Raw genomic sequence first — 27,893 nt, forward strand, 5'->3', positions numbered from 1 at the left:
GACTCCCCCGCCATCGTAAACATCCTTCCTGCATCTAGTCTGTCTAGTCCTGTTAGAATTTTATAAGTTTCAATGAGATCCCCTCTCATTCTTCTAAACTCCAGCGAATATAAGCCCAATCGACCCAATCTCTCCTCATACGTCATTCCTGCCATCCCAGGTATCAGTCTGGTGAATCTTCGCTGCACTCCCTCCATGGCCAGAACATCCTTCCTCAGATTAGGCGACCAAAACTGCACACAATACTCAAGGTGTGGTCTCACCAAGGCCCTGTACAACTGCAGTAAGACATTCTTGTTCCTGTACTCGAATCCTCTCGCTACGAAGGCCAACATACCATTTGCCTTCTTAACCATCTGCTGCACCTGCATGCTTACCTTCAGCGACTGGTGCACAAGGACACCCAGGTCTCATTGCACTTCCCCTTCTCCCAATCTATTGCCGTTCAGATATTAATCAGCCTTCCTGTTTTTGCCACGAAAGTGGATAACCTCACATTTATCCACATTATACTGCATCTGCCATGCATCTGCCCAATCACCCAACCTGTCCACAACTTGTTATGGCTGGTATTTGGAATGCTGGCATAGACCAGTTGGACTGAATGGCCTGTTTCTCTGCTGTAGACTCTATGTAATTCTATGTATGTAACTATAACCGCTACACGATAGTATCCTTACTCCTATGTGCTAGTCTTCACTAGGTTGCCTTTATGTAGAGGAAGGACATACACAGTTCAAGTTTCCATTCTCAGTCAAGGTATTGGAAAGGAAGAATTCTCCCATTTCTCAGCTGGCAGGACTGAGCCACGTAGATCAGAAAGGTCCTGGGTTCAATCCCCAACCTATGTTCAGTTGTCTAGTCTCAGCTGAAATAACAGAAGGGTGCTGCGGCAGCCTAGGCTAGGAATGGAGTTTCAAGAGCAGCATGGGCAAATACCTGTGCGGCAGTTATCTCCTCACTATTATAGTTGTGAAATGCTGAAGAGAATTGAGAGGAGGTCATAGATGTAATTCCCAATATTGGGATGAATAAGCCTACACCTAACTGAACCAAAATGCAATGTGGTAATGAATGCAGCAGGCATCTGTCTTCAGGAGGCACTCCAACCATAACTTTATATTGAGTTATTTTGGTTTAGTTTGAACCCCCTGCATCAAAACAAAGTAATTACAGTAATTTTCAACTAGTTATAGGAGATGAACCTGAAAACTTAATTGGAGAGCTACATGGGCTTCACGAAGATTACTTAAGTTTGTGCATCTTCATTCATACCCCATTTTTAAAAAGTTATTTTGTCCCCCTTTTTGTGTCCTAAACACTGTGCACCTTTGCAAGTAGCCAGATAGGCAGTCTGCTCCTACAACTTTATTACTGCTCTATAACTAATTACAAGCTCACCAAGAGCAGTCTGAATTCAGCTATTCTCTAAAGTTTCTCTGCCACCCTATGAGAAAATACTTTACTTCTACAGGACAACTTCCCAAGTAGTCTGACCATGATCAGGAACTCGTTACATTTTGAGAAAGAAAGAGAGAGAAGAAAAAGAAAGAAATTGCATTTATATGGCACCTTACTACGCCCTCAAAATCTCCGAAGCACTTCACAATTAATGAATTACTTTTGGAAGTGTAATCGCTTTTATTGCATGGGCAGAATGCAGTAGTCAATTTGCATACAGCAATGTTTCACAGACAGAAATGGGTCAAATGATCACTTCATCTGTTTTTTGATGATGGATAGCTGAAGGAAGAATGTTGTGACAGGAATTCTCATTGTTCTTCTTTGAGTTGTGTCACGGACCTTTACCAAGCCCTTCCAACAAGACATCATTCCCTCAGTACTGCACTGTCTAGGCTTTTGCACTCACGTCCCTGGGGTGGGACTTGAACCCACAACCATGCTACCAACTGAGCCAAGCCGATGCTCCGAGGTCCTAATACATGGCAACTCTAGTGTGGCACTAAACACAAGAAAAGGCCTAGCCACCAAGTTCACGAATGCAAATGCGTATTTTAACGGTTTTGTTTTATGTAAACAGGATGTGAAAAGCAACAAAACAGTGGTGCACTTCACAGTTCAGGAAGGAAACCTCCTGCTGTTGGATTATTTTCTGAAGCTCAGTGGTGCCAGGTCACACGAATTTGTCAACATGAAGGTTTGTGATGTTTGTTTAGAGATATGTCCGTTAGAAAAAGATAAACAAATGATGTACGTACATTGACACAATAATACATTGGTTACATTCTAAGACAATTTAATAATATTTCAATTTAATTATATTGTTTCTAAAATACTTTAATTAATTGGCATAATTGTAAGGATGAATCAGCACTTAATAAGAAATAACAGAAAATGCTGGAAACACTCAGCAGGTCAGGCAGCATCCGTGGAGAGAGAAACAGAGTTAACGTTTCCGGCCGATGACCTTTCCTCAGAACTGTAAAAAGGTAGAGATGTAACAGATTTTTAAGCAAGTGTTGGGGCAGGGAAAGGAGATGTGGAGGAAAGAACAAATGGGAAGGTCTGTGATAGGATGGAAGACAGGAGAGATTAAAAGACAAAAGGGATGATGGTGGAAGGCAAAAGGAGATGGTAATGGGACAAGTTAAGAAACAAAAGATTGTAGTGTATGTAACTGTTCTACCTTTAAGAGAACTATTGTATGTAACCGTTCACCTTTAAGAGAACTATTTTAGGTGTGGCACTACTTTATCTTGGCTGCTGTATACTGTAATACCGACGGTGACCACACCAGTATATAAGTGCTGTGTCAGGATTTATGGGGCAGATTCGCCCTGACCTTCGAATAGTAAAGTCCTGTTAAAGTTACTCTTGTAGTCTGTGTATTACTTCGCTATACAACCCACAGACTTTACAGTGGCGACGAGTTCGATCTTACCCTGCGTGCAGCAATACGTCCGAAGCAGTTAACGAAGCGTCGAGAAGAGGCAACCGCCCTCGTCGTTCTGCTGAGAGAAAACTCGAGTCTGCACAGCAAGAAAGAAGGAAGACTTCAGACATGAAGTCTTCCATCAGCAACAGGCACGGATTGTCCCTTCTGCCACGGTGGTGAGTGAGCCGATCAACACGAGAGGCAAGTCGGCCACGGTGACTGTGAGTAAAGGGAAAATAGAAACAAATAAACGGAGGATAAGGGCGGTGCACTCGACCACGGTCGAGGGGGAAAGGAGCCGGACAGAAGTCGGGCCCAGAGGCGCTGAGACTGGGGCAGCGTGGAGCAGAAGCCGCGGTACAAGCGGGCTGGGGAGCGTCGTGAGACGGCTAGACCGCGACGGCGAAAAAGGCCGGACAACTACCGCAACCACGAGGCGCTGCGACCGGGATCGTAAGGCGCGGGAAGATATAAAAATAAATAAGCCACGGAGAACTCAGCCGCAGCCGGGGAGGAAAGCACCGGACTGCGAGAAGCTGGGAGGCGCGATTGGGGTGAAAAAGGCCAGACAGTGATTGAGGCCACGAAGCGCTGCGACCGGATCGTAAGGCGCGGGACGATATAAAATAAATAAACCGCGGAGAACGTAGCCGCAGCCGGGGAGGAAAGGACCGGACTGCGGGAGGTCTGGGAGAGGCGTTTAAAGCCGCTGAGGGAGAGCCGCGCGAGCGGGAGAGACAGAGCCCGAGAGAGAGCGAGCGAGAGCCGAGCGAGCGGGAGAAACAGAGCCCGAGAGAGAGCGAGTGAGAGCCGCGCGAGCGGGAGAGACAGAGCCCGAGAGAGAGCGAGCGAGAGCCGCGCAAGCGGGAGAGACAGAGCCCGAGAAAGAGACAGCGAGAGCCGCGCGAGCGGGAGAGACAGAGCCCGAGAGAGAGACCGAGCGAGGTTCTGGCCAGCGGCTCACAGCAGCTGCCGTGAAGGACCAGGAGCTGGATCTGTCCGACGCCAACTGGTTGTCCCCAGCGCCGGTTGCCCCTGCCGAAAAGAAGAAGGGGTGGGGAACAAGGAACGCTATCGGCTTTTCTAGCGCGCGCTTCAGAATAAACTGAAGCCGGCGCACAGACCGCAAACCCCGTAAACCAGCGGTCGGCGCCCGAGGGCAAAGCTTACCCTCCCACCAGAAGAAGACAAGCGCGGGAAACCGCCATTTTCGGAGGCGGGGAAGAAGACAAGCGCGGGAAACCGCCATTTTGCCAGTAAGCGGGGAAGAAGACAAGCGCGGGAAACCGCCATTTTTGAAAAAAAAAAGAGGAAAAGTTAAAAAGTTAAAGAGAAATTCTGTTGTTTCGCAGAAAGATAGTGAGAGATAGTGAAGATGCCTAAGCATGGTAACATCAACAACTTCGATGCCAAGGTGGAAGATTGGGCCACGTACGTAGAACGTATCGAGATATATTGTGGGGCCAATAAAATAGATGATGATGATAAAGCCCTCACCTTATTAAACGCAATGGGGGCGAAGACATACGGGCTATTGAGGCATCTTCTATCACCAGCTAAACCGGCGGATCAGACCTTCGCTAATATTGTTGCTGTTCTGAAGGATCACTTGAACCCCACACCGCTGATGTTGGCGGAACGATTCAAATTTTATGCAAGAACGCAACGGAAAGAGGAAAGCAACGCGGAATACTTGGTCGAACTGCGTAGATTAGCGAAATACTGCCAGTTTGGAGGAAATCTGACAGAGGCATTGCGAGACAAGTTCGTGTGCGGGTTGTCGAAGGAAGGAACGCAAAAGCGACTGCTCGAAGAGAACGATCTTACACTTGAGAGGGCTGTTCTTACTGCGGCATCACACGAAGCCGCAGCGAAAGGAACTGCGGAAATGCAGCTAAAGGCAGCGGTACTCAGTGTGGATCAAATTACTTCGGGTACAACGAAATGTTATCGTTGTGGGAAGACAACACACGATCAGAACCAATGCTGGTTTAAAAACCAGGAATGTAGAAAATGTGGCAAACTGGGTCACATAGCTAAAGTATGCCGGTCAGGAAAGAAGACCAACAACCAAAGAAAACCATCACAGGAAAAGTACAACAAAGTACACAAGGTGGCTGAGAAGAGTTCAGATGAACCGAATTCGGATTCAGACCCAAACGGCCAGGAACTGGGTAGTCTGAGAATTCACAATGTGAGTAAGGAAGCTGACCTACAAACTATCTGGGTCATGCTAAAAATAGCCGGAGTCCAAGTAAAAATGGAGTTGGACACTGGATCAGCCCTATCAGTCATAAATCGAAGGGATTACAACCGGCTATTCTCACATATACCCTTGAGAGATACCAAGTTCGTATTGCAGACATACATGGGGCATAAAGTATACCCCATGGGAAAGATAAGAGTCAAGGTGAGAGACAGGGGCAAAGAACACCCAGGAATGGACTTATATGTACTACCTGAGGGAGGACCACCACTTCTAGGACGGGAGTGGATCAAGAAAATAGACATGGAATGGCACTACCTAAAAGCAATAACGAGTGAGGACTCGGTGCGGACAATCAGCTCAGACTCTGAAACGGATGACGATAAGTCCAGCCCAAGTATGAAAGACAAGGCTAAAATGGACTTGCTGACTAAGGTTGGAAAAACGAAGGCGTGCATAAAGGCTTATGCTCCAGAGGAGAACAAAGTTTCAGAACAGAACTCCACTGAACAACAACAACATAGTTTGACAGAGAATTCTGAGTCTGTTCAGTTTACAGACATATACATTACTGAGGAACACCGAGCTCGAACTCAAACTTATTTCAAATTACGACAGCAATTAGAGCAATTGAGTTGCCGTCTCGAACAAGAGATGAAAGCAATGAAAAAGTTCTATGACACCGAATGGGAGAATCTGGAAAGACAACAGAAGCAGCTGAGGGAGAAAAGGGAGCAGGAGCACACAAACCGTCTGCGAGAGGAGGCCAAACGAATCAAAGCTGATTCGGTTTCTGAAGGTGCGTGCTCTAATCTGGTGGAACAAGATGTGCAGCAACTGAAGGCGCTTGTTAGCAGGTTGCAGGCAGAAAAGGCTGATTTGGTCGACATGACTTCCGAGCTCCTACTGAAGTTGGGTGCAGCATCACCGGACGATTCATTTGTGGAAATTCGAATGGTGGAGGCTGCGGATGATGGCAAAGTAGAAACAGCAAAGGAGCCCCAGGGCAAGTTTATAAACAGCCCTGCAGCTAATGGGAAACGGATGATGGCAGAAGAGTTAACAGTCAGCCAACTTCTTCATATGCTGAGGGACAAGACCCTGAAATGGGAAAAACTGGAACACGAGCCTCAATCTTCAAAGAAAAGGGGTTCGGAACTCTCAAAAGTTATTGAAATAGCTGAGGTGGCAACACAGACTGAGAAGACTGCAGCAGAGCCGCTCTTGGATGCCGAAAGTACGCTGACTCACGTCAATGCAGAACAACAGAATGCTGAAACAGCTACTTCAGTAGAGGGATTGAATAGTCCGATCAATCAATCTCCGAATGAAGTTGAAGTATTGAAATCACAAATGAGGTCATTAGTAAAAGACTTGCAGGAAGCCCAGAAAAAGCGGGATGAAGCTGAACGCATGATGAAGTCTCTTCAGGACAGATGTCGGGATTTAGAACAAAAGTCGGCTAACGTTCAGCTGGGCAAGGAGGAAATAGAAGACCCTCCCGCTGGCTTAGCTCAGGACGACACCGAATATTACCATGACCTGTTGAGCGACACCGAATATTACGAGGACCTGTTCTGCCCAGCTTGTGATGAAAACTCCCAAAGTGCAGAAACCTTGATGAATCACAAAAAGTCTAAGGAACATTGGGAGATGGTGGCGCTACTACGGGAGGAACTGTGCAGGCAGCTGGCAGCTGACAATGGAGCCCCGAGAGTCTCCAAGAGCAGAAAAGGAAAAGACGAAGCAGAAGATGATGATCATCTGGACCATCATCATCACTATTAGATCACGCACGGGGTCCCTGCGAACGGAGTCAAATCAGTTTGGAAGTAGAAAACTTCCCAAAGTACTCAAGTTTTACAAGCCAACAATGCTGGTTCAGAAGGACGGAAGTTCAAGCTGTTAAGTCCAGTGAAGGACTATTGGATGAGTCACTCCAGCAACGTGAACCGACTACACCACGGGGAACTGCTGCACCACTGAGGCGTTGTCAGGACCGAGCCAAGAAGCACGGAAGGCGCATCCACCGAGATTGAATCTGTGAACTGTTTCCCGCAGAGACTAAATCTATGAACTGTTTTAACATAAAGTTGGATATATGTTAGGAGGTTATGTTTAATGGGGAATAAGTATGTTGTAAGCTAAAAAGGGAGGATTGTAGTGTATGTAACTGTTCTACCTTTAAGAGAACTATTGTATGTAACCGTTCACCTTTAAGAGAACTATTTTAGGTGTGGCACTACTTTATCTTGGCTGCTGTATACTGTAATACCGACGGTGACCACACCAGTATATAAGTGCTGTGTCAGGATTTATGGGGCAGATTCGCCCTGACCTTCGAATAGTAAAGTCCTGTTAAAGTTACTCTTGTAGTCGGTGTATTACTTCGCTATACAACCCACAGACTTTACAAAGATGAGTCTAGATGAGGTGTGAATGGCAATGGCAGAATCATCAACAGCTGCCATGTGAGAGAATTTTTTTTAAATATAGAGGCCAAGGTTATGGTCTGAAATTGTTGAACTCGATGTTGAGTCCAGAAGGCTGTAAAGTGCCTAATGGGAAGATGAGGTGCTGTTCCTCGAGCTTACCTTGAGCTTCGTTGGAACAGTGTAAGAGGCCGAGGACGGAGAGGTCAGAGTGGGAGTGGAGCGGAGAATTTAATGTCTTGATGTCCTCGCAAGCCATTAAATTGCAACACCAGCATTCCCTCGGTTTAATCTAGAGAAAAAGGGGGAGAAATTCCCCTAGAGGGCCATTTGGGCTGCTAAGTCAAAAATGTTTCAAAAGTTAGCGCCAGGGTGCTAAACTTTTCAAACATTTGAGAAATTCCCTTTTTTTGCTCCAAGAGGGAAGTGGGGCGCTAAATCAAGGACTCCAATGGCCTCTCGGAGCGCAAGAGGTGGGGAATGTCCCTATCCGGGGCGATGGGCTCAGCAGCGCCACGAGTGGCCACACGTGGCGCTGCCACGTTGCAGGGGCTCTTCCCTCAATTAAAGGGAAGGGGTCCCCGCTGCAAGCTCTGCATTTTTTTTGGCATCTACTGGAGCACCGGGGGTGCGGGAGTGTCACGCGATCAGCCCGGCACTCAAGCTGAGTGCCGGGCTGACCGATTGCGGCACTCAGCCCGCGTCCGGTGCTCAGAATTGGTGTTTTTTTTAAATCGCCGATTTTTTTCATGTCGGCCAGCCACCGCGCCTTTAAATGGCGAGCAGCCGGCCTCACGGTTCGTGACCCCTGCAGCAGTCAGTAACATCGCCCAGCGCTGCTGCGGGGCGCGAGGGGGAATTTTTCTCCTGAGGCGCTATGCCCAGAGCTGACATCAATATCTCCGGGCGCAGAAGATCGGGGTAATATCTGGTAGCGCCACCGCTAACCTCCCACAGAATTTTGTGGGAGGGGCAAAAAACCATTTGTGCCCCATTAGCGTCGCCCACCGAAGGCGCTAACGATGGGCATTTCACCCCCTAGGTTTTCAAACTGGGACACCAGACCCGAGAGGATTTGTCAGGTTATCAGGTTCGTTCCATATGTTATCAGCTTTCTGTATTCATTAGAATGATAGGGCCGATTTTCATTTTCTTACCACCCCATTCATGCTCAAGAATAGGGCAGCAGCAATGTTCCCGTTAAGCTGTGTGGCCTTTTGCCGGCTTCACAATGCAAAAACCCCCGCAAGCGCGGAAGTTTGAATGGGCCGCGCAGCCCGTTAAAGGGGCCGCGCACCCAAAAAGAATTAAAGGGAACATTGAGCAGGAGGCAGACAAAAAATTTTTGTAAACTACTAGCCGAGGCTTGCTTGACTCGACTTTCAAATGGGCCTCAAAATGGGCAGCCAGCTTTCGCCGAAACAGACTTTGCTTTATTAAAATATTTTAAACGGAGTCCTATGCAATTTGTTGGACCCGACCCCACAAAATGCTCGTCCCACTTGTCAGACCTCCTCTTAAACTTTTTATTAAAAGAACCCGTTTCTCTAGTCTCTCCTCATAACTCAAGTTCTCATCGTTAGAAACATAGATAGAAGATAGGAGCAGGAGTAGGCCATTCGGCCCCTCGAGCCTGCTCCGCCATTCAATGAGATCATGGCTGATCATCCAAACTCAGTACCCTGTCCCTGCCTTCTCCCCATATCCCTTGATCCCTTTAGCCTTAAGAAATATATCTAACTCCTTCTTGAATATATTTAATGAATTGGCCTCAACTGCCTTCTGTGGTAGAGAATTCCACAGGTTCACCACTCTCTGGGTGAAGAAATTCCTCCTCATCTCTGTCCTAAATGGCTTACCCCTTATCCTTAGACTGTGACCCCTGGTTCTGGACTCCCCCGCCATCGGGAACATCCTTCCTGCATCTAGTTAGTATTGTCTTAGTGAGGCGCTCGCCATGATCTTGACATCCTTCCTAAAATAAGGCGCTCAAAACAGGAAAAAGTATTCTAACTGTGGCATAATCAATAATTCATACAGGTTTCCCATTACCTCTTTGCTTTTATACTTTATACCCCTACTTATAAAACCTAGGATCCCATATGCTTTTTTTTAATAGCTTTATCAATTGTCCTCCCACTTGTTACGTCCTCGCTTTATCAGAAAATATATCTTCATGTTTCAGCCACTAACTGGCACGTTGTGCATTTCCAGTACTTTCCATTTTAATACATTTGGTATTTATTTTGGTCATTCTCTTCCCCTTTTAATATAAAGAATCAGGGGGAATAATTACTCTGGTCACTCAGTATATAGTAATATGGTGAATGTGCTAATGATCATCTGGTCAGCGAAGCTGTAAACCTGTTTGTTTAATGTGTGTTTGCAGTTTGACTAGAAATGCCGATCAAAAGAATTCTTCACAAATGTATTTACTATCACGCTACACCTAGCCATCAGAATAATCCTTCCCCAAAACACTGAGTTCTATGGAAAATGAGTTGTGTAGTATTTCTGACAGCTGGTGTAATATGTACTGGGATGAGGGCACCGATTGAGTCAATGTGAAGCGTGTTTGTGTGTTTGGTGATTACGGGTAAACTGGTTAATTTTTGGAACTTTTATGTGCAAGGAAGCACAAAGACGAAACACCAGCAATACAGAGTTCGAGAGAAAAAATAGATGAAGGGTGTATATGATTAGCCTGTAGAGACCGGTCCCACTAAAGCCTGGCGCTAATCCAAATTGTTAGAGAAACAGTAATCAGATCTGTATGGATAAAACACTCCATTGATTGGCTCTAATCCAACATGCTCTGTAAACAGTAATAGGATCTGTAGAAAAGGCTCATTATGGACTGGAACCCACCAGTTTACTATCAAATCATTGAGTAGTTAACATTAATGTGCATATTACATGTTATTCTTCGTCAGTACTTGCTTAAAATGGAACAAGATTGATCCGGTTAACTCCACACGGCCAAATAAATGTGGATCTTCACAAGCCTGTTCCAATGGTCTTCCTTAACTCTAATCTCATAAGAACCCTGTTACAAATAGCATTTCCCATTTTTAATTGCCTGGAACCTGTCTTCCTGCTGTTTTTATAAATGAGAGTGCTTATCTCTGACAAATTGAGGGCAGTTTTGTGCTACGGATTGCTGCCAGTTAGGAACAGGGTTGAATCTGCCCCCAAATTCATTTCACTCAGGACACTTTTGGACTTGCGATTATTTTAAAGGAAAATTTACAAACGTTCAGTAACCTCCACAGTCAAATGGCAATCTTTGGCGTCTACTGAGACAGCATTAGTCTAATCAACAACATAAAATTGACAAGAGATTAAAGTCAGTGATGTGGGCAGGTATAGGCATTCTACACAATTGCATAGAGTTTTTTTCCCCCTCTGCAATGCAATTAGTCAACCAGCATTTTCTTGCAGCACGGTGGCATAGTGGTTAGCACTGTTGCCTCACAGCGCCAGGGACCCGGGTTCAAATCCGGCCTCGGGTGACTGTGTGGAGTTTGCACATTCTCCCCGTGTTTGCGTGGGTTTCCTCCGGGTGCTCCGGTTTCCTCCCACAGTCCAAAGATGTGCGGGTTAGGCTGATTGGCCATGATAAAAATTGGCCCTTAGTGTTAGGGGGGATTAAATACGTGGGGTTACGTGGTTACGGGGATAGGGCTTGGGTGGGATGGTTGTTGGTGTAGGGACCAGGTGCTAGGGTTTGGATGATCAGCCATGATCTCGTTGAATGGCGGAGCAGGCCCGAATGGCCTACTCCTGCTCCTAGTTTCTATGTTTCTATGACTCCTGGGGCAGCTCACTCGTGATTTTGTTTTTACAGGGGTGTGGGATGCTCCTGTGTATTTGTCGGCAGAGACATGTGCAGTCGGGACATAAAGCAAATAGCTGGCATAAAGGAGTGAGGAAACTCAGATGCAAGTTTGTTACGCACATAATTATACTACGCCCGAATTTTCTTAAAATTCTGGGCTTAATTTTACACCCGTTTTGTGCCAACAGGAATTTCGTGTGTACGGGCTGTGTTTGGGCGCAGCAATCGATAGAGCAAGGAAGATCGGACGCAAGTTTGTTACACACATAATTACGCTACGCCCAAATTTCCTTGTTCCATCGATCGCTGCTAGATTAACATCGGCCCAGAAATTCGGGTCTCCACGGGTGAGTACGCATGGGGTACTCACCCGTAAGCCCAATGGAAGTGCCCGTTTCATGCATGCACTGCCCATGCGCGGGAAACCGGCACTTCCGTTCCCCTGAAAGAAGGGGTTCAGAGGTCGAACGCGTGCACAGGAGAGGCTGCGCGTGCGCATCGAACTTACGTTTTTTTTGCAGGTTTTCCCGGGAAGGTAAGTCTCCAAAGTTAGACATTTAAAAAGCAGTTGCAAGGCCTGCTTTTTACAAGGTAAGTAGTGAATTAATTAAAATTAAAACATTTTTTCCACAGGTTTATTATTTTTAAATGCTTTAAAGAAAGGTAAGTTTATTTTTAGCCCCGTTAGAAAATGTAATTATTTTTTTCAAAAATTTAAATTATTGTTTAAAATAGTTATTTCATGTATTTTATAGTTTATTTTAAAAATGTGATTTTTAAAAAAATTATTTGAAGATTTAGTGATTTTTGGGGCTTGTAGTATTTATAGGTTTGACAGCTCTTCCTGTCAAACTTATGAATGAAGCATTCCCTGCTGCCATTGGCTCTCCATGGCCCACGTGATCCCAGGGGACGCATCAAACTAACTGCACCCCTGGGATACGCAAGCACTGCACGCCGGCAGTTGGAGGAGGCCCAGGATCAGAATCCCACGCGGGCCCACAGCACAACGGCCGGCGCGGTAGGTAAGTGCAGGTCAGGGGCTTGCACCCGCAGGAATCCCCCGACCCGAATTTCTAGGCCATTACATTTTCTTACATTGTGCACATGAGCAGATCGTGCCAATCACTGAGGGCTGAATTTTGCCGGCGCTCAGAGGGCAGGTTTGGAGGCGGGTCCGCTGTTAAAATCATAAAGATTGACAGCGGGCTGGTATACCGCTCTGAACCCGCCTCCTTGTCAGTTTCCCAAGTGCCATTTCTGCCTGCGCTTTGCAGACACGGCACTAAGCGGCGGGTCATTCAATTGTGCTAGTTAGGAGGGTGTTTAAAGTAATTAAATCCCCATTTTCCTAGTTCCAAAGCATTTTCCCAAGGTTTCCACGGGGTTCCCGTCGCTCGGGGATCACGCCAGGTAAGTATGTCGGGTTCTGAACAACTCTCCATTTCTTTCATTAGGTCACAGCTGTACAAGTGGTTTAAAACCTGACATTTTACAGCTGGTCACTTTCCAATCTCAGAAGCTTCAGTCTTCGGTATTTAGAACCCACTTTTGAGCTTTATGCACTTTTGAAGTGTTTGGAGTAATCTCTCTATCCACTGTCACCTCCTGGAACAACCTATCCCAACATTGACAGATTACTTCTGTCATCTCAACCTCACTTGCCATCTATTCCATCAGCATTGGTGCCCTTGAAAAAATCTCACCTTGGTCCTCAGAATCCCAAAATGATCAGCCCCAACACCAGCATAACAGCAGCACCAACATCCATACCAATTTTCTTCGCAATCAACTGATGCTGCCCTGGACACAGGGCATCATCACCTGAGCACATTGCTTCCCGGGACACCAGCGATGGCCTCACCATATCCAGATTAGCTTCACTTAACACTGAACACCCTGGCTGCCACATAATGCACCAGGTTGGCATCACCCCACACCAGCACCGCAAAGCATCCCTACAATGTTCAAGCCATTCCTTTCACACTCATCACCAAGACAGGGGGGCCTCACCCCTGCCCCTCCCTCCCGGAACCACGATAGAGTTCCCCTTGTCCTCACCTTTCACCCCACCAGCCTCCACATTCAACGGATCATCCTCCGCCATTTCCGCCACCTCCAACGTGATCCCACCACCAAACACATCTTCCCCTCACCTCCCCTTTCAGCATTCCGAAGGGACCGCTCCCTCCGTGACACCCTGGTCCACTCCTCAATCACCCCCAACAGCCCTTCTCCTTCACCTGGCACCTTCCCGTGCAAGCGCAGGAGATGCAACACATGCCCTTTTACCTCCTCCCTTCCCACTGTCCAGGGCCCCAAACACCCCTTCCAGGTGAAACAGCGATTTACGTGTACTTCTTGCAATTTAATATACTGTATTCGCTGCTCACGATGCGGTCTCCTCTACATTGGGGAGACCAAACGTAGATTGGGTGACCGCTTTGCGGAACACCTCCGTTCAGTCCGTAAGGGTGACCCTGAGCTTCCGGTCGCCTGTCACTTTAATTCACCGCTTCACTCCCACTCTGATCTTCGGGCTATTGCATTGCTGCAATGAAGCTCAACGTAAGCTCGAGGAACAGCAGCTCATCTTTCGATTGGGCACTTTGCAGCCTGCCGGACTCAACGTTGAGTTTAACAATTTCAGATAATTATCCCTGCCCCCATTTTTCATGCAGTATGACTTTTGCCATTCCCATTTGCAACATTTTATCTTTCCTGCCTCTTACAAAAGCACAGGGTATTCTTTCTATTCCTTCCCCCCCTCCTAACCCCCCCCCCCCACCCCCCTGTCTCTGCACCTGCTTAATATCTGTTACATCTCCAGCTTTTTCAAGTTCTGATGAAGGGTCCCAGACCTGAAACGTTAACTCTGTTTCTCTCTCCACGGATGCTGCCTGACCTGCTGAGTATTTCCAGCATTTTCTGTTGTTATTTCAAGTGCCTACCCTTGTGTGTTGTTAGTTGGTATGCTTGCAGTAGGATGAGGGTGAATGTGAGGGGTGGCTAATGAGATGGGGAAGTGATAATGTAGATAGAGAGGGATGGGTGGAGGTGCAAGGTAAGTTGGTGTGAGTAAAGATGTGCAGGAGTAGGGTAGGGAAGGCAGAGTGATGGGAATGTGATGAGAGGCACAGCAGGATGAGGTTGAGTGTGGCTTTGCAGTAACGTTTCATGATCTACTGAGATCATTGAAAGGTTTGTGCCACTGCAGCCTGGTCCTCCTGACGCCATCCCTGCTTGTGTCCTCCTGTGCAATGCGCAACCAAGCTGCGTTGGTGTCCTGGGGAAGTGTCTTCCACCCATTAGAAAGGAAGAGAGCCTCCCTGCGTGCTGTGACTCGCTCCATAAGCAGATGGAGGGAGTAATGGGAGAGCCTGGATGCACTTTTGTGCAGTGCTTGTCAGTGTTTGCAGCACCTCAGAACTGTCAAAATCAATTTGGACAAGGCCCCTTTAACGAAAATGGCTAATGACGCGTCATCAAATGATGTCATCAGACCTGCTTCCTTTTAATTGGCCGGGAACCTCGCAGGGCGGGCTTAACAAAGCCTATCATCGGAATATCTTGTTGGAGGCTGTGGTTGATGCGAGATCCCCACATGCCACCGACGTTGCCCGCCCTGGATCCACCAAGGTTGGAAAAATCCAGCCCTGAATGTCCAAGGAACATATTTTGTTTCTGCAGGACTTGCCTCCTGATTACATCTGTATCTCGGGATCCAGTATCTTTAAGATCTGATGACTTACCAAATTAAAATGCAGTTAGACATGCCAGACATTAATAAATGTTATTCTCATTAAATATTTGGACTGAATTTTTGAATGGGCTTCAGCATTCAGGTAATTCGTTATTAAATAATTTACATGGTGTATCTATTATCAATAAAACTGGCAGAATAAAACTGTCTGTTCCACAATGAATTTCCTAAGATTCTTGTTGCAATTTCTTTTTATTTAAACTCTAATAAGCAGTAACGAACTGGCCAGTATGATTTGGACAGGTTGGGTGATTGGGCAGATGCATGGCAGATGCAGTGGATAAATGCGAGGTTATCCACTTTGGTGGCAAAAACAGGAAGACAGATTATTATCTGAATGGCAATAGATTGGGAGAAGGGGAAGTGCAATGAGACCTGGGTGTCCTTGTGCACCAGTCGCTGAAGGTAAGCATGCAGGTGCAGCAGGCAGTTAAGAAGGCAAATGGTATGCTGGCCTTCATAGCGAGAGGATTCGAGTACAGGAGCAAGGATGTCTTGCTGCAGTTGTACAGGGCCTTGGTGAGACCACACCTTGAGTATTGTGTGCAGTTTTGGTCGCCTTATCTGAGGAAGGATGTTCTTGCCATGGAGGGAGTGCAGCAAAGATTCACCAGACTGATACTTGGGATGGCAGGAATGACGTATGAGGAGAGATTGAGTCGATTAGGCTTATATTCACTAGAGTTTAGAAGAATAAGAGGGGATCTCATTGAAACTTATAAAATTCTAACAGGACTAGACAGACTAGATGCAGGAAGGATGTTCCCGATGGCAGGGGAGTCCAGAACCAGGGGTCACAGTCTAAGGATAAGGGGTAAGCCATTTAGGACTGAGATGAGGAGGAATTTCTTCACCCAGAGAGTGGTGAACCTGTGGAATTCTCTACCACAGAAGGCCGTTGAGGACAACTTATTAAATATATTCAAGAAGGAGTTAGATATATTTCTTAAGGCTAAATGGATCAAGGGATATGGGGAGAAAGCAGGGACAGGGTACTGAATTTGGATGATCAACCATGATCTCATTAAATGGCAGAGCAGGCTCGATGGGCCGAATGGCCTACTCCTGCTCCTATCTTCTATGTTTCTATGTTTCTAAAATGTATCCATTCTTTGAGAACAGTTCATTGCCTAACAAAGCTCTAGTTAAAGTTTACTGATGTTCTGAAATTGATCTACAAGAAAGATCATGTTAGATCCGTGTATCTTAATGTTGTGTCCTTCAATAATCAGACAAAAGACTGCAGGGAACGATCAACAGGTGTTTACTGAATGAGGGTTCAAACTGCAACTGACTGTACAGAGCACTACTCAGGGTTTATATACAGGTGTGGTCACTGCCGGTACCACAGGATACAGGAGCTGCAAAAAGTAGTTCTCCCCTTTAAAGGTACATACATTACAGATCTGAAAGGCAGAACCACTGCCTGTGATGAAAATTCCCCATAACGGAAAATAAAAGCTCTTCAAGATGAAGATTGGGTTGAAATTTGAATACTGGTAGTTCATCGGACAACCGGATTAATTCTGATTGAATCGTATTCTTCACATCTAGGGGTTAATCTATCCCAGAGCACAGGAGTAAAGGAACCAGGCAAAAATCATTTGTAGCATTTAAAAAGCAGAAATATTTCATTTGTTTGTGTGTGGGTGGATGTGAGTGATTGATTAAGGGCCGTTCTAGTTGAAACACAACCTGAGCATTTACGATATGCTGTGCATAGATTTCACAGATAAAAACTGAGTACCCAGTGAGTAAATGCTGGCAATTACTGTGTAATATGTTTATGTTGTCAGGCACTATTCTGAAGACCAAATGTCGGAAGATGATCTCATTTCTTCATTGGCGCAACAGAAAATTCCTAAACCGATTCACCATATTGACCGACCTCACACATTGACTGATTACTTTTTTAGTTGAAATCTATCAACTGTTAAAAGTGCTCTAAAATAGGCTATTTTGTAGGAGGGGTGAATGCCCACTAGCTCTGCGTCCCCATAGGAATTTGTACACTGGGGCACTGCAGGCGGGGAGAGGGAAGGGCAGCACGAATCGACATGTACAATTTTAAATTGCTGCCTGCGCTCCTAATTTTTTTTAATTTGTTTTTATGGGATGTGGGTGTCGCTGGCAAGGCCAGCATTTATTGCCCATCCCTACGTGCCCTTGAGAAGGTGGTGGTGAGCCGCCTTCTTGAACCGCTGCAGTCCGTGTGGTGAAGGTGCTGTTAGGGAGGGAGTTCCAGGATTTTGACCCAGTGACGATGAAGGATCGGCGATATACTTCTAAGTCAGGATGATGTGTGACTTGGAGGGGTAACTTGGAGGTGGTGGTGTTCCCATGAGCCTGCTGCCCTTGTCCTTCTGGGTGGTAGAGGTCATGGGTTTGGGAGGTGCTTCTGAAGAAGCCTTGGCGAGTTGCTGCAGTGCATCTTGTAGATGGTACACACTGCAGCCATGGTATGCCGGTGGTGGAGGGAGTGGATGTTTAAGGTGGTAGAGGGGGTGCCAATCAAGCTGCTTTGTCCTAGATGGTGTCGAGCTTCTTGAGTGTTGTTGGAGCTGCACTCATCCAGGCAAGTGGAGAGTATTCCATCACACTCCTTACTTGTGCCTTGTAGATGGTAGAAAGGCTTTGGGGAGTCAGGAGGTGAGACACTCGCCGCAGAATACCTAGCCTCTGACCTGCTCTTGTTGCCACAGTATTTATGTGGCTGGTCCAGTTATGTTTCTGGTCAATGGTGACCCCCAGGATGTTGATGATGGGGGATTCGGCGATGGTAATGCCATTGAATGTCAAGGGGAGGTGTTTAGACTCTTGCTCGTTGGAGATAGTCATTGCCTGGCACTTCTGTGGCGCGAATGTTACCTGCCACTTATCAGCCCAAGCCTAATTGAAGGTATCAATGAAGGAAGACAGTAAAGGCTAATGCTAAGTTAGTTATTAAGTACTGGTTGGAAGTGTGATCTGATTTCTTATGTTGACAGTTATGGTGAGAATGATGGCCAGCCCCAGTCACTCGCACTTAACAAGTTTGTTCTTGTAAGAGCAGTGTTGGCTGAAATTATATATCTACATGACGCTACAGGTTCGTGTAAGTTGGTTTAAATCCTGGAGCACGTACGGTGATTTTTTTTTGTGGGTTTCCCACTTGTCCTCTCCATGTGCTGCTTCTCTTATCTCATCTCACACCGCCTGTGGGCATGAAACTTGATGACTGCCCCTGACCTAACTTCCCTTTTCACTTCCCCTTATCGGGAAAGAACCTGCCCACCACTTGGCACCGTCCACAGTGGCATGGCTGGGATCAGTACTCACTGTAAGCGAGATGTAAACCCCTACCCCACCATTCCCCGCCACGCTGCATCGGAACTATAGGAAAAGACTTGCATTTATATAGCACCTTTCACGACCACCGGACGTCCCAAAGCACTTTACAGCCAATGAAATACTTCTTGAAGTGTTGTCACTGTTGTAATGTAGGAAACGTGGCAAGCTCCCACAAACAGCAATGTGATAATGACCAGATAATCTGTTTCAGTGATGTTGATTGAGAGATAAATATTGGCCAGGACACCAGGGATAACTCCCCTGCTCTTCTTCAAAATAGTGGATCATTTACATCCACCTGAGAGAGGAGACGGGGCCTCGGTTTAATGTTTCATCCAAAAGACGGCATCTCCGACAGTGCAGCACTCCCTCAGTATTACACTGGTATGTCAGCCTAGATTTTTGTGCTCAAGTATCTGGAGTGGGTCTATGCTCCCACAACCTTCTGACTCAAAGGCAAGAGTGCTACCCACTGAGCCACAGCGATAATGCATTACACCTCACTAGGAGGAGATACAGTGATTCCCATCAATGATTTATGACACAAGGTTAATTTCTTAATCTTAAAAGTTCTGATTTAAAAATACTTATCTACAGATCTATCTATAGCCTAGAGTTTATGGCATATGATATATATCTACAAATGCTTAATCTGTCCCTCTGACATGACGTTGTCTGCTATTTAGTTTAAACACGTTAATGCCTCAATAAAATGCCAGACCAAGTAATCTCATACTAATCCATTAAGCATTCTTATACTAATATTGCATACTGCAATTGCTAGGTGTCTGAATTTAAATATCTGGAATTTGAAACTAAGGGCAGGATTTTCATTGGGCCGTGGAGACGGGATTGGAGGCGTGTGGGGGGTTAAAATCCCGAAATCGGGGGGGCACGAACCCATCCCGCCCCCAACCCGCCTCCATGCCAGTTTCAAAGGAGGCGGGTACCCGACCCGCACTGGGACCCGCCTACCCGAGGCGGGAAGGGGATTAGTGCCAATTAACTGCCTGTTAACAGGTAATTAACAGGCAGTTTTTAGCCTAATCCCTATTTTCATTGGTGAAATGTGGGATTCCCGATGGCTCCAAACCACGGCAAGTTAGTGAGGCAGGCTGTCGGGATGAAGGGCTTGGAGGGGTCGAGATGTCCGGTGTTCAGGTGAGTGATGGGTGCATGAGTGCAGAGGTAAGTGTGTTTGGTGTGTGGAAAGTGTTTAAAGAAGTTTTACTTACATGTACTTACCTTTACAGCCTTCCTTCCTTCATGTCTCGGGAGTCCCTCATCTCACCGGCACAGAAAGCAGAATGGCCGCGAGCTGTTAAAAGTTCCAGCATTCAGCTTTCTGTTCCGGGGAGATCTCTAAATCATCCTGAGAGGAAGGAATTAACCTGGAGTACAGATTGTCAGTGTTTGACAGCTTCAAACAGCTGTCAAACGCTGATATTTCATCTGTCAAAAGGTCTTGACAGATGAAATATCAATCTGTGACGTCACCTGTTGCCGGGTAGCCCTTAATTGGCCTGCTGAGCCCGCTGGGTGGGCTCAACAAGGTCAATCAAGTCAAAATCACGTGGGTTGGCCACAACTCGATGGAGGCAGGGCTACAACTCTGAAAGTTGTAGTCCCGCCTCCTACCCGCCTCCTCAATGAAAATCCAGCCCTAAGACTCCTTGAGGGCAATGTGAACTTTGTCGATAGTGTAAAACCGGCGAAATGGGACCAGTCGCCCGATAATCATTTCACCTGATTTTCCTCAATGCAAAGGAAAATGGGGAGAGGTGTATAACAGGCTGCCAATTCGATATCGGCCCTTTTCCACTATCGCCAAAGTTTAAAATGACCCCCTTGTTTTAGAGGGTGATACCTAATCCTGGGGCACCTACAGGCAAGAGGAGAAAAACACTTGAAAAACTAGACAAAACAGATTAAAAAGGCAAGGAAGTAGTAATAAGCAAAGAAGTAAGCAGGATCTCAACCAATTTTTTCCACTTTCCACTAGGCTCATGGTAACACGGCTTTGCATATGGCTGCTGGTCTCCAAAATGAGAGAAACCAAGAGAGAATAATTAAACTGCTTTTATATCATGGAGCAGACCCCAGCATCCGAAACCTGGAGAATGACCAGCCCATTCATCTGGTGCAGCCAGGTGAACAAGGAGACCAGGTGAGATAGAACTGACGTTGGTGCTGGTCGTAATATTTGTTTCTCATCCCTTTTTAAGTCACTCTTCTATTTCTTGCAATGATTGCTGCTGTTCCATGCTTCCCTACACCTATCCTTGAATGAGTGCACTTCAGTGCAACAAAAGTATACGGGGTGAATTTCCATGGGGCAATGTCTGGCTCATCCGCTGTAGCTTCAACGAAAGCACCACAGGAAACCCGTCCCTTTTTTCCAGGGTTCCTGCAGCTCTTTGTGAAACCTCGTGAAAATTCAACCCCGCGTTTTCTGGTGGCCCTGTTGTTTTTAAGCACACCGTGCAACCTTTATGTGTCACAATGCAATAGTGGATTGGCAGTTAGGATCAGATCAGCCATGATCTTATTGAATGGCGGAGCAGGCTCGAGGGGCCGATTGGCCTACTCCTGCTCCTGTTTCTTATGTTCTTATGTTATGTTCTTATAAACTATTTTGGCAATAATAGATGGCGTAGAAAAACGGGAACGGTTGGCTCCTTACTTTGCAAGAGACCTTCCTTACGTAGCTGCAGCCCACAGTTTCGGCTTGTGCCATGTGTGCTATTCCCCAGCAGTAATTTGCGGGTGAAATTCAACTTCGGCGGTGGTGAATGACGAGCGGTAGCGAATTGGCCGCCTGTTACACACCCCGCCCGATCGTCAATGGAAAGGTAAATCGGGCGGGTTGCATAACGGGCGAGCAATTCACTACTGCCCATTTTGCGCCCTCGCTGGCGTTGAATTTCACCCCCAATGTGTGCAAATGTGAGCGCACGTACCTTGCCACTGTTTGCAATAACCGGAAACGGTCTTCCTCAATTTCCCCCCCCCCCCCACCCCCATGTCCGTAGGTATGGCAGATTGCATTTATTTTCTGCGCTACCTCTGTCCAGGCAGACTGCATCTCTACTTACACAACGGGATACCATTCCACTGCTAAGTATTGGTAATTGTCCTCTGCTGTATCTCATGACCGTAAGTGCATGAGGAGGCACAACATTTCTGCAGGCACACGTTTCCCCAAGATGCGCTTACACAAATTCTGGAAACAGCAGTCACTCCTTGCTGCAGAGGCAAAACTGTTTTTGCCTCTTCAAAAATGCATCACCCCTTTAAGGGCAAGCAGCAAGCCTTTTAAGGACTGCTGCCATGCACAGATTTCCTGCATCCCAGCCAACCCTGCTGCTCGCTAGGCTCCCTGCATCTGTTCTTCATGCGCAGGGAACCTATTAAATTGAGCAAAAGGGACTAACCTTGCAAAATTCAGTGCCACCAGCCTCCTGTTGCCAGCACAGATGTGCCTGGATCACAGGCTGATCCAGAATCACTTTTGCTTCCCTCGCTACATTGAGGGCAGCGCTACACTGTAATATTGATTTGCTTGTTATCTATCGGGCACTAAAATGTATTTTTGAACACTAAAGGTGAATTTAATCTATGACTTAGAGCTTACTGTGAACATGTTTGTGACTTTACAGATCAGGCATCTCTTGAAGAAAGGAAGAGTTAACTGGGGGTCAAACCAGCAAAATGCTGCATCCTAGGGATGAATCAGTCCCACCATCGTCACTCCTGCGGAATGAACATGTACCTTATATTAGGAACATTTTAATGTGCACTCATATGTAAAAGCTCGGTGTTTTAGCTACCAATGTACTTTAACACATCCTGTTGTCACATCCAACAAATTACTGGAACGTCAATCTAACTTTACCCTCTCAGTGCTGGGCAAACTTAGGAGCAAGTTTACTTCTAATAGACTTTTTTTTATTTTGACCGTAATGTACCATGGGACTCATAATTCTTCTTGTATTCAAAGAAAGAAAGAAAAAACTTGCATTTATGTCGCACCTTTCACAACCTCAGGACATCCCAAAGTGCTTTACAACCAATGACGTACATTTCATTCAGTTGGTAGAATGGGAACAGCACAGTTCAATGGTGGATTGCCACAGGTAAATATGTTTAACTCTTAATTTTTAGCCCAAATACCCAAAGTAAAAGAAATACTTTCTGACCACTGTAGTAACTCCATGGCTACACGTACAAAGCAAACTACTACGGTTCTACCTCATCTGCCTTTTAACCCCTGTTAACTAAGATTGAATTACTTAAACTTGCAGAACAATAAATTTAACAGGTAATTAATCTTGCTCATTTCTGCAGAAAGACAAAAAGAGCCATAATTTGTAAACCAGAAATTTCTGACTTGCAATTTCTGTCTCAGTTGGTAGGATTCTTGCCTCCAGAACCATGAGCACAAAATCCAGGCTGATGCTCCCAGTGCAGTACTGAGGGAGTGCTGCACTGTCAGAGGTTTCATCTTTCGGATGAGATGTTAAACCAAGGCCACATCTGCCATCTCAGACGAACATAAAAGATTCCCTGGCACTATTTCAAAGAAGAGCATGGGAGTTCCCCCCGCTATCCTGGCCAACATTTATCTGTGAACCAACATCACTCAAAAAGATTATCAGGTCATTATCACATTGCTGTTTGTGGGAGCTTGCTGTGTGCAAATTGGCTGCCGCGTTTCCTACATTACAACAGTGACTACTCTTCAAAAAAGTACTTCATTGGCTGTAAAACACTTTGGGACGTCCTGAGGTTGTGAAAGGCGCTATATAAATGCAAGTCTTTCTTTTTACAGTGCCTTTAAATTACAAAACTCCCAGACTACAGTGATTGAAATATTATTTGTTTATGTTCTTAGGTCAAATGAAATACTAAAAAGCTACAAGATCCCGAGTAATTACTGTAATCTAACAGCTTCAAGAAGGTATCACCTGCACCTTCATGAATTTTATATTAGTTATCGGGCCCATAGATATGCCTCTGTTTAATGAAGTGTTGACATAGTGCAGTGCTACAGACCTGCGAGATCCTCTATTCAGCTTCAAAATGTTGATTTTGAATCCCCCAATAATTTAACAAGTACATCCAATGACTAGCTGACCCACACAAACCAGGAGGTCCTAGTTCAATCCCTAGCAAATCTTAGCACAGTGTAGAGCTGTACAATTGTTCTCAGTACACTTGTGTTAAGGAGAGGAAAATCAGCCAGGATTCCTACTCCTGACCACTAACCAGCAACCCCTGTTGGGTAAGGACAGAATTGAGCTCAGCTGTGATGCCCTCTCTAGTTCCTAGTAATAGGCTGCCGACATTCATTGGTAAGACTCAGACCTGAAGAGCTTGGGTGAGATGCTGCAGGTTGACGGAACCTTAGCCCAGCAAGGAATCAACTTCCTTCAGAAGAAGAGGGGGAGAAAATTGGCTGAGAAAAAGTGATCAGAAACAAGTAGTTCCCCTCCCCCGCCAGTGTGAGGGGCACAGATCTCCTGCAACTGAAAGGGTGACCCGGTAATCTGTTCAGGGGTTATGCTGCCCTTTGTCTGGTCTCCAGGAAATGTGCAACAGTATCGCAGCACTGGCTCTATATCTGATTACTTCCCCCTCTCCCATTGTAAGGGCATCAGTGCTAGTCAGAGCAGCAAAACTCAGATCAAGATCCCAATGGCACAGGGAACTGAACCCATGACCCTACTGCCACCATTACATTTAGATTTAAAAACAAGAATTAAAGGAAATATGTTTTCATTATTAAGAAAATAAAGGTGAAGGGTTGTAGGCCATAGGGCAAATCACCACCAGGGTTGAACAGAGTAAAAGGAATTAGGTAAATCAGGGAATCGTGCTATATAGTCATTGGCTGTAGCATTGCCTACAAAAATATAGCTGTATTTTATTTTATTTTATGATTTTGTTGATTGTTATCTAAAACAAAATTTGCAACTTTTTGGAGCAGCCATATTTGTAGCATTTCCCAGGCCTGTGAATGGTTGCCAACATGCACGAGTTGCCTCAGGATGCATTCTGATCCAGCTGTGGATATTTTTTTATCAGGAATACGTGAAGATAAGGCCATTACACAGCCTCGTTCTTGATTATTCTCATGAATATAATCACTGCATTTGTTCAAATAGCGTAAGTTTCAGGGAGCCAAAGTGTTCTGGTTGATAAATTCCATTGAATGCTGGACTCTACCGGAGGACAATGCTCCATTAGTATTGATGGCATAAATAAGTTTGGATGGGTGCTTGCCAAGAAGTGTTGTTCTTTGTCAACATCTTATAGCATCCTTATCAATGCCAATAGTGTTCCAAAGTCAACATGTACCCAAATATGTTACCTAGAAACATCGATACTTTGCTACAGCTACAGAGATTATAGTCCAGAAAATACTTTTGGTGGTATTAGTGAACAAATGCTTTACACAGTCGTATGGCATTCCTCTCTATAGTTTTTTACTGGCCAATTTAAAATAAATTTAAAGACTTTGTTAAAATGATTGACGACAAAATGCCATATGAACTTTGTCTGCCAGTAACACCACCATAGTTTCTACCCTTACATCAGCAATATTTATCAGCATTATCAGAGACTGTACTGACTTGGGGGGATATATCCGGGACATTTCTGAGATTTAAAATAGCGTAAGAGGAGAGCACAATCCAAGCCAACAAAAAAGCACTGGAAGGGTGCAAGTTCCCCTCATCCTGAGTAGTTGCCTAGTAACATTTTATTTTGAATTAAAAAGAAGATATCACACAGGCTCTCCACGGATGCTGCCTGGCCTGCTGAGTATTTCCAGCATTTTCTGTTGTTATTTCAGATTTCCAGCATCCGCAGTATTTTGCTATTATATCACACAGGATATTTTATTACCTTACAGCTTTCTACCTTATACTCTGGTTTTCAGTTTGTCCGCATTATTTTTGTTTGTTATTTATACATGAGCCTATATTATCTTCAGCTTAGGACATTGTCTTGGTACCATATTGTCTCTTTCAAGCAATGCGTCTGGGCTTTCATTGCTGGGGATAGAAAGCCCCTATCTACACCCAAATCTGTGTTTTTCCAACGTGTGGACCAAGTTGAAGCTGGACGTTTCTTTATCATTTCTGCGAAATGAACCGTTGATTGCTATGCAATTTGATATATATATTTGTATTTTTGTACAAATCGGATTTGATTACACTGTATCAGTGTGGCAGGGTTGTTTCACTTGACTGCAATTTGCTTTAGGATATTCCGCATTACGGCTTCAAAAGCACACAAGTGCCCCTACAAAATACTTGGTGTGCTTTATCATTCTTTAGAACAGCATAATGGTAAAGAATAAATCATCTTTCGCGTGGTATGCAGCAACATCACTCTTAGGTCAGGTTACAGGGCACAATCGAAAAACCCCAGTTCATAATAATGCAAAACTTGGAAGGCATTCCCCCTATTTCAAACACACATTTCTTTCAGTTCCATGTTTTGTTTCATGGAGATATATGCTATAGACTTGTGTTCAATTTCCAGCAGCTTGAGACTACTAGGACTTATTTCGTGAGTATCCCTTACAATAGGTTTAGAAAGCGAGTGGGAAAGCCTTTGTTCCACTGTTTTGAAGTGGGTCTCGGTCTGTGCCAACAGGTAGAAATAAGATACGGGTACTTGAACCACAACTATTCTGATTTAGGTTTGAAGATGTTGCTATAATCCTCAACAGAGTGAATGAACCATTGGTGAAATAACATTGGCCAGACTCAACTGAGTTCCTAATAGTCCTGGGCGCACAACATAAAATTACCCCTAATTGGGCACTAATTGACTCACTCTAAGGGGGGAAATTTATTATGTTCACTATCTTTTATTTTAAACATGTGTGTTTACAATTTCACTACAAAGAGCAATCAATTCATAGAAATTCATGGCACAGAAGGAGGCCATTCGGCCCATCGTGTCTGTGCCGGCCGAAAAAGAGCTCTCGAGCCTAATCCCACTTTCCAGCTCTTGGTCCGTAGCCCTGTAGGTTACGGCACATCAAGTGTAGATCCAAGTACTTTTTAAATGTGATGAGGGTTTCTGCCTCTACCACCCTTTCAGGCAGTGAGTTCCAGACCCCCACCACCCTCTGGGTGAAAAAAGTTCTCCTCAACTCCCCTCTAATCCTTCTACCAATTACTTAAAATCATCCAACTAAACTGGCAATCTTATTCAGACAGACAATGAGGATAGCTGGTGTGTCACATTGGTATAGTCGAGGGTGCACTTCTGAAGTTAGCATTGAGGTACATAGTTGGTGCAGAGTAGAGGAAGCTTTGCTCTACATTTAACCCCTTGCTATACTTGATCCGGGAATGCTGGATGCTGACACCTGATCCCAGAATGTGTTTTACATAAGAAATAGGAGCAGGAGTAGGCCATACGGCCCCTCGAGCATTCAGTAAGATCATGGCTGATCATCGACCTGAACTCCACTTTCTCGCCCGATCTCCATATTCCCCATGAGTCCAAAAATCTATCTATCTCAGCCTTGAATATACTCAAAGACTCAGCATCCAGCAATAACAATCCTCACCTTTATGAACATAAAATTCACCAAAAGCAATGAACCCTGTAGCTTTTGCCATTTACAATCATCTTACATTAGTGAATGTCCCTTCACTCTGTCCTAAATCTGGGACTTCTCCAACAATATTTGAATCCTCTGCTTGCTTTTTAAGTTTTAAGTTTTAATTAATATGTTTAACATGATATTGCAAATTGAACCTGGCACAGCCCTTGGATTTGGTATATCACAATGCTTTTTGTATTTATTATTGTTTCCTGATAAAAAATTATTTCTGTCACAAAAAGCTTTGTTATTTTTTGGGTAATGGGAAATAGTTTGAACTTGATTTTGTTATTCTTTTTTTAGAATATCATTTTATTGTGTATCCACAATGTTACATTTTGCTGGTTTAACTGGCTTTTCTATGTGTATGTGTATGCATATTGATAATAGTGCATAATAAATCGCAGCATACATCAAAGAATTCTATGTGTACTGACTCATTACTTTATAAACTAGTCCAAATATACAGCCAGTGAAATTAATAAAGGCCCAGAAATTCGGGTCGGGGCCTTCCCGCGGGTGCAAGCCCCCGACCGGCACTTACCTAGCGCGCCGGCCGTTGAGTGGTGGGCCCACGTAGGATTCCAATCCTGGGCCTCCTCCAACTGCCGGCGCGCAGTGCTTGCGTATCCCAGGGGCGCAGTTAGTTCGATGCGTCCCCTGGGATCACGTGGGCCATGGAGAGCCAATGGTAGCAGGGAATGCTTCATTCATAAGTTTGACAGGACCTGTCAAACCTATAAATACTATAAGCCCCAAAACATCACCAAATCTTCAAATAAATGTTAAAAAAAAATCA

General features: G+C 45.2%; 1 protein-coding gene across 1 annotated transcript in view; it reads left to right on the forward strand.

Annotated features, from left to right (window-relative positions):
• LOC147100298 (uncharacterized) overlaps positions 1-27,507 on the forward strand; it is a 187,565-nt gene extending 160,058 nt beyond the window's left edge. Inside the window, exons 14-16 of the mRNA XM_085968228.1 lie at positions 2,042-2,158; positions 20,468-20,632; positions 22,125-27,507. Coding sequence (XP_085824354.1) covers positions 2,042-2,158; positions 20,468-20,632; positions 22,125-22,190 — 348 coding nt within the window. The 3' untranslated portion in view covers positions 22,191-27,507. The remainder of the gene's footprint in view (positions 1-2,041; positions 2,159-20,467; positions 20,633-22,124) is intronic.
• Positions 27,508-27,893: the final 386 nt, after the last annotated feature.

Source organism: Somniosus microcephalus, chromosome 26 (genome assembly GCF_052327205.1).
Source record: "Somniosus microcephalus isolate GS21.2 chromosome 26, FLI_Smic_1.0, whole genome shotgun sequence".
Classification (NCBI taxonomy): domain Eukaryota; kingdom Metazoa; phylum Chordata; class Chondrichthyes; order Squaliformes; family Somniosidae; genus Somniosus; species Somniosus microcephalus.